The sequence below is a fragment of the Rhinoraja longicauda genome, chromosome 14 (assembly GCF_053455715.1).
Source record: "Rhinoraja longicauda isolate Sanriku21f chromosome 14, sRhiLon1.1, whole genome shotgun sequence".
NCBI classification, from domain to species: domain Eukaryota; kingdom Metazoa; phylum Chordata; class Chondrichthyes; order Rajiformes; family Arhynchobatidae; genus Rhinoraja; species Rhinoraja longicauda.
Window position 1 is genome coordinate 32,193,060 of NC_135966.1, and position 7,626 is coordinate 32,200,685.

A 7,626-nucleotide genomic window follows, 5' to 3' on the forward strand; every position below is an offset into this window, starting at 1 on the left:
ATAACATTTAAGAGACATTTGGACAGGGACACAGGTAGGAAAGGCTTGTAAGGATATGGGCCAAACGGTTAGTAAGGGTGGCGGGGGTGATGGGGGAGAAGGCAGAAGAATGGGGCGGAGAGGGGAAGACAGACCAGCCATGATTCAATGGGCTGAATGGCATAATTCTGCTCTTATTACATTTGAAACACAGGCAAGTGGGACGAGTGTAGATGGGGCAAATTGGTCGGCATGGGTAGGTTGGGTAGCAGGGCCCGTTTCCGTGCTGTTTGACTCTATGACTACAAATGCTGCCTTACCTCTTGAGTATTTGCAGATCTTCCTGCCTTTTATTTCAGATTTTGAGCATCTGAAGTTCCCAACCCCCCACCATCCCCCTCCACCCCCCCACCACTTAGTTTTCCTGATGGAATGTCTTCCTTGTGGGAAGTGGGATCAGGGGCTCCCGAGCCCTAGAGCGAATTCCTTGCAGATATTGAGCCTCCTGTTTGCACAGCTGAACTTGACAATTTTTCTGTAACCTGGTCATGTGGAATAAAAATGAATGGGCGACAGATGGATTGCCCAATGGTGAAAAGGAGAGTGGGGCCCACCCCCCTGGCAAGATGCCGCCATCGGAGCAGAGAGGGGGCGGGCTCGGGCTCGGGCTCCAGACACCACCACCACCATCCCCGCTCTAGCCGCACCGTTACGGGAGAGCGGGGGGGGGGGGAGGGAGTCCGCTAACCAAGGCGGCTTGGAAGTCGATACCACAATGACGGAGCCTTGAAATAAAACCATTTAAAGTCCTCCGCTCCGGAGTAAAAGTTAAACATTAGCAACATTGGAGAAGTCTGCTGCCCTACATCCAAAGCGTTTCCTACTGTCGAGGAAACTTTGGGAACAAGTTTGAAAAACCTTGCAACAAATTTGAGACTTTTTGTTGTCGTTTGTGTTGGAAACTGTCGAGAAAAACAAAGTGAAAAGTGACCTTATCGGACAAGGTTTTTGTCAACTTTTCAGGAAAGCTCGCTACGAATTTGGAGAGTTTTTGATTTTTTTTTTGTTGATGTCGGGAAAAATATTAATGAAGTGACCTTTGTGGATAAAGTTAGTGAGCCTGGTGGTGGTGGGGGGGGGGGGTGGGGGGGGGGGGGGGGGGGGCAAGTGTGCGCCGTTGGCCGCGGGCTATGGCCGTGTACACTCTGACCGGCTTCTCGCTGGTGAGCTTGCTGTCTTTCGGTTACATGTCCTGGGACTGGATGAAGGCCGGTCCAAGCGGCGAGGCGGCGGTGGCCGGAGCCGCGGGCAAACCCCACATCATCTTCATCCTGGCTGATGACCAGGGCTACCACGACATCGGCTACCACCGCTCGGAGATCCGCACCCCGGTCATGGACAGCCTGGCCGCACAGGGGGTCAAACTGGAGAATTACTACATCCAGCCCATCTGCACGCCCTCCAGGAGCCAGCTGATCACGGGAAGGTGAGCGACATCAATAGGCTGGGAGAGAGTATCCATAGACAATAGGGGTGCGGGAGGAGGCCATTCGGCCCTTCGAGCCTGTACGCACCGCCATTCAATGTGATCATGGCTGATCATTCTCAATCAGTACCCCGTTCCTGCATTCTCCCCCATACCCCCCCCCCCCTGACTCCGCCATCCTTAACAGCTCTATCCAGCTCTCTCTTGAATGCATTCGGAGAATTGGCCTCCACTGCCCTCCGAGGCAGAGAATTCCACAGATTCACAACTCTCTGACTGAAAAAGTTTTTCCTCGTCTCAGTTCTAAATGGCTTACCCCTTATACTTAAACTGTGGCCCCTTGTTCTGGACTCCCCCAACATTGGGAACATGTTTCCTGCCTCTAACGTGTCCAACCCCTTAATAATCTTATACGTTTCGATAAGATCTCCTCTCATCCTTCTAAATTCCAGTGTATACAAGCCTAGTCGCTCCAGTCTTTCAACATATGATAGTCCCGCCATTCCGGGAATTTACGTAGTAAACCTACGCTGCACGCCCTCAATAGCAAGAATATCCTTCCTCAAATTTGGAGACCAAAACTGCACACAGTACTCCAGGTGCGGTCTCACTAGGGCCCTGTACAACTGAGAGTATCCAAACTCTCTCTCTAGTGGGTTTGGTTTCGAGGAGGTATCAGGTTAATGGAAGGATGGGTGGTGGGCTTGGACACAAACAAAAACTGGGAGTAACTCAGCAGGTCAGGCAGCATCTCTGGAGAAAAGGAACAGGTGACGACGTTTCGGGTCGAGACCCTTCTTCAGACTGAAAATCAAGGGTCTCCACCTGAAACGTCACCTTTTCATTTTCTCCCCTTTCTTCAGAGATACCGTCTGACACGCTGAGTTACTCCAGCTTTTTGTGCCTATCTTCGGTTTAAACCAGCATCTGCAGTTCCTCCCTACGCAAGGCCGGTGGACATTGTTGTTTACAAAGTGCTGGGAGTAACTTAAATGGTTCAGGCAGCATCTCTGGAGAACATGGATAGGTGAGGTGTCGAAACCAAAGCACTGCAGATGCTGGTTTATACCAAAGATGGACAAAGTTTTGGAGTAACTCAACGTGTTACTTCAGCACTTTGTGTCTATTTATGGATAGGTGAAGTTTCAGGTCCAGACCATTTATTCAGACTGATTTGGGTGGGGGGGGGGGGGGGGGGGGGGGGGAGAGAGAAGCTGGGAGAGAGGAGAGACTGGTAATATGTGTAGGGGTGAACTGCAGATGCTGGTTTAAACCGAAGGCAGACACAAAAAGCTGGAGTAACTTAGCGGGTTAGGCAGCATCCCTGGAGAGAAGGAATAGGTAATGTTTCGGGTCAAATCCCTTCTTCAGACAGAGTCAGGGGGATGAGAGATACAGACGGTACTTGGGAGAAATGAATGGAAGATATGTAAAAAGTAATGATCATCAAGAAAATGTGGGACACACAATAGGCCATTGTTGGGACAGGTGATAACGAGTAAACAGGAACTCAACAGGATGACAGTAAAACTAGTGAGATGACTAGGGTGGGGGAGGGATGGAGAGAGAGGGAATGCATGGGTTACTTGGTTAGAGAAATCAAAACTCTTGGGTTGTAAGCTGCCCAAGCGAAAGATGCTGTTCCTCCAGTTTACGTGTGGTCTCACTCTGACAGTGGAGGAGGCCCAGGACAGAAAGGTCAGTGTGGGAATGGGAAGTGGAGCTAAAGTGTTTGGCAACCGGGAGATCGCATAGGCCAAGGCAGACTGAGCGAAGATGCTCAGCGGAACGATTGCCCGGTCTGCACTTTGACTCAGCGATATACAGGTAATAGGAGGAGACAGGTGTCCAGGTGGGGCACGGGGGGGGGGGGGGGGGGGGGGGGGAGTTGTAAGAGGTTATCTGACATTGGAGAATTCAATGTTGCTACCATGGGTTGTAAGCTACCTGTAAGGAATATGAGCTGCTGTTCCTCCAGTTTGCCTCACTCTAGCAATGGAGGAGGCCCAGGACAGAAAATATTGATCACCTGTTCACATTAGTTCTATGTGATCCCACTGTCTCATTCATTCCTTACACACTAGAGGGCCAATTAACCTACAAATCCATACATCTTTGGGATATAGGTGGAAACTGGAACACCCAGAGGAAATATCAATCTCAGAGGAGACGTGCAAACTCCACACAGACAACACCTGTCAGCATCAAACCTGATAGTCTCTGGCGCTGTGAGGCAGTGGCTCGAACAGTTGCACCACTGTTTAATTGATTGTCACATTTACCGAGGTACAGTGAAATTATTTTTGCCTGCTATCCAGTCAGCGGAAATACTATACATGATTACAATCGGGCTGTCCACAGTATACAGATATAGAATAAAGGGAATGGTGTTTAGTGTAAGATAAAGTCTGAGTAAAGATAGTTCTAGGGTCTCCAGTGAGGTAGATGGGAGGTCAGGACCGCTCTCGAGTTGTTGATAGAATGGTTCAATTGCCTGATAACAGCTGGGAAGTAACTGTCCCTGAATCTGGAGGTGTGCGTCTTCACACTTCTGTGCATCTTGCCTGTGTTACACCTGAAGAGAAAGTGCAGTTTTAAAAAGCGCAAGAGTCACAATGAAGTTCAGCACTCTTAAACAAGTAGAAAAAGTTTATTTCTATCTATCCCAGTGGCAAATATCTCAAACTTCAACCAAGTCAGCTGCTTAACTTTCTAAATTCCAATATAATGTTACGTTTTTATTCTTTCTGGTGACTGTGCCATCAGACATTCTGAATAATGTCTACAAGGTTGTGGGCGGCACGGTGGCGCAGCGGTAGAGTTGCTGCCTCACATCGCCAGAGACCTGGGATCGATCCTGACCACGGTGCTGTCTGTACGGAGTTTGTACGTTCTCCCCGCCGCCTGCATGGGTTTTCTCCGGGTACTCTGGTTTCCTCCAACACTGCAAAGGTGTAAAGGTTTGTCGGTTAATTGGCTTGGTATAATTGTAAATTATCCCTAGTGTGTGTTGGATTGTGTTAGTATTTGGGTCTGAGTGGGCCTGTTTCCTTGCTGTATCTCTAAACTAAATAAACGACACAGTCTGCTGCTGATTTTTCCATATCGCCCCTTCGTTAAGATGACGCCTGCAACATGTTATTAGGTTGAGGGATTCAATCTCTCCACAAGATCTGCCTTGGCAAAATAAACCGGCCGCTGATCTTCGGGGGGGGGGGGGGGGGGGGGGAAGTGCATTCTCGATTCAGGAGAAGGCTTTAGGGTGACCCGAAGCAAATGCTTTGAATTTCACGGTGAATGTTTACACTAGCTGTGAGTGACTGCATACGAAGCAAAGAGACTTTGTTAATCTGTGCACCGCTCCTGGGGGAGACCGCGCACAGACACAGCTTGGAGTTGGTCTATGTTTTTGACAAGGAGCTTTAGTTTTAGTTTAGAGGTACCGTGAGGAAACTGGCCCTTCGGCCCACTGAGTCCACGCTGTACCTCTAAAGAGACTGTGTTGAGTGCACAGAAATCTATGGGTGTAGATTTTGAGGGGTTGCCCAGTGTCGCAGCTGGTGGAGCTGCTGCCTCACAGTGCCAGCGTTTAGTTTAGAGGTACAGCGTTGAACTGTACCCCAACTGTGACCAAGCCAGCGTCTTGTACAACTGCAACGTAACATCTCAACTTCATGTTCACTGTTAAGTGTAGTCTTCGCAACACCATGAGTCAGCAGTGGTTTAGTGGCCTTTGGCCAGTGAGAGGGCAGTCTCTGGTTGCTGTCTTGACTCGGTGCCTTCAACTCAAATAATTAGGCCAACTATCTAGACTGATGTGCGGAAACCTCAGTGGGTAACGCATCCACGCCAAATTTGATCTGACGAACGGTCCCGACCCAAACTGTCACCTATCCATGTTCCCCTGGGATGCTGTCTAATCCGTTGAGTTACTCCAGCACTTTGTGTCTATCTTTGGTATTAACTAGCATCTGCAGTTCTCTGCTGTGACTCCATGACTCATGGTGTGTGCCTTTTCTGCAGGTACCAGATCCACACGGGCCTGCAGCACTCCATCATCCGGCCACGACAACCCAACTGCCTCCCCCTGGACCAGGTGACCCTGCCCCAGAAGCTCCAGGAGGTGGGCTACTCCACCCACATGGTGGGCAAGTGGCACCTGGGCTTCTACAAGAAGGACTGCCTGCCCACCCGGCGGGGGTTTGACACTTTCTTCGGCACCCTGACGGGCAGCACGGACTATTACACTTACGACAACTGCGACGGGCCTGGGGTGTGTGGGTTCGACCTCCACGACGGGGAGAACGTGGCGTGGGAACACAGCGGGAAGTACTCCACCCAACTCTACGCCCAGAAGGTCACCAAGATCTTGGCATCCCACAGCCCCAAGGAGCCACTCTTCATCTACTTGGCCTTTCAGGCGGTCCACACCCCACTACAGTCGCCCAAGGAGTACATCTACCAGTACAGGTCCCTGGGCAACGTGGCGCGCCGCAAGTACGCAGCGATGGTGACCTGCATGGACGAAGCCATCGGCAACATCACTGCGGACCTCAAGAGGTACGGCTACTACCAGAACACCGTGCTGATCTACTCAACGGACAATGGCGCCCAACCCTTTTCCGGTGGCAGCAACTGGCCCCTGAGGGGGCGCAAGGGCACCTACTGGGAAGGGGGCATCAGAGGGGTTGGCTTCGTCCACAGCCCCCTGATCAGGAAGAAGGGAAGGGTGAGCAGGTCTTTGGTCCACATCACGGACTGGTACCCAACCCTGGTCTCGCTGGCTGGAGGCAACTTGACCGTGACCCCTCCGCTGGATGGCTACAACATTTGGCCGACCATCAGCAGAGGGAAGAGGTCTCCACGCAAGGAGATCTTGCACAACATCGACCCCTTGCACAGCCTGGCCAAGTCCGGCTCCTTGGAGGAAGGTCTAGGCATCTGGAACACGGCTGTCCAAGCGGCTATCCGGACGGGGGACTGGAAGCTAATGACCGGTGACCCCGGACACAGCGACTGGATCCCACCCCAGACCTTCCCCAGCCTCCCAGGGATCTGGTGGAACTTGGAACGGCAGAGGACGGGCAGCCACAGGACGGTGTGGCTCTTCAACATCACGGCCGACCCCTACGAGAGGGTGGAGGTATCTGCCGAGCATCCAGCAGTGGTCAGAAGGTTGTTGACCAGGCTGGCTCATTACGAGAGGACCTCCATCCCCGTGCGTTACCCAGCCGATGACCCCCGGGCGAATCCAGAGCTCCACGGCGGCGCCTGGATGCCCTGGGCCAGTGAGGATGAGGAGTTGGAGAGGACGGTGAGGAAGAAGAGCAAGAAGAGGACTTGCAAGATCTGCAAGCTCAAGTCCTTCTTCAAGAAGCTCAACACCAGGATAATGTCCAACCGCATCTAGGTGGCTCGGGAACCTGGCCCCAAGACTGGGAGATACCTGGATCCAAGGTGGACCTTTGGGGGGGGGGGGGGGGGAGGGGGGGTTGGTGAATATGAGGTGTAGGGACCATTGGCCACTCCCTCCTTCTGGCTCCTGCCCTTTCTTCTCCATTCCTCCCTCTGCCTCCTCTCTCTCTCTCTGTACCACGCCCCTGTACCACGACGAAGGATTGCAACACGAGGGCACTTTGCATGGGTGGAGCGTTCAACCTGTGGGCGATGCGGTGGCAATGCAGGTGGTTCCACTGCCTCGTAGATCCAGATACCACCAATTTACACCCAAGTGTGTGTATGTGTGTCTCTGTTTGTGTGGAGTTTGCACGTTCTCCCTATGACCGCATGGGTTTCCACCGTGTGCTCCGGTTTCTTCCCACATCCCAAAGACGTGCAGGTTTGTAAAGCTAATTGGACTTCTAGTTTGTGGGGAGTGGATGAGAAAGTGGGATAACGCGGAACTAGTGTGAACGGGTGATTGATGATCAGCATTGACCTGGTGGGCCGAAGGGCCTATTTCCATGTTGTATCTTTCAATTAATCTATCCCTCTGATTTTTTCCCATCCACATATCTGTCCAAACGTCTTTTAAATGTTGTTAATGTACCAAAGAAAATGAAGGGCCTGTTTCCATGCTGTAACTCCAAACTAAATCCTTTCTTCCAAATGGTTGACTCATGCTTCTATTTCTGCTGTTGAGAATAGACAGGTACAGGCAG

At 51.6% G+C, this 7,626-nt stretch overlaps 1 protein-coding gene across 1 annotated transcript; it reads left to right on the forward strand.

Annotated features, from left to right (window-relative positions):
• Positions 1-1,159: 1,159 nt before the first annotated feature.
• On the forward strand, positions 1,160-6,921 carry LOC144599885 (arylsulfatase I-like). The gene is made up of 2 exons (XM_078411154.1): positions 1,160-1,465; positions 5,489-6,921. The coding sequence occupies exons 1-2, from the start codon at positions 1,170-1,172 to the stop codon at positions 6,873-6,875; spliced, it is 1,683 nt and encodes a 560-aa protein (XP_078267280.1). The 5' UTR covers positions 1,160-1,169; the 3' UTR covers positions 6,876-6,921.
• The last annotated feature ends 705 nt before the right edge of the window (positions 6,922-7,626 follow it).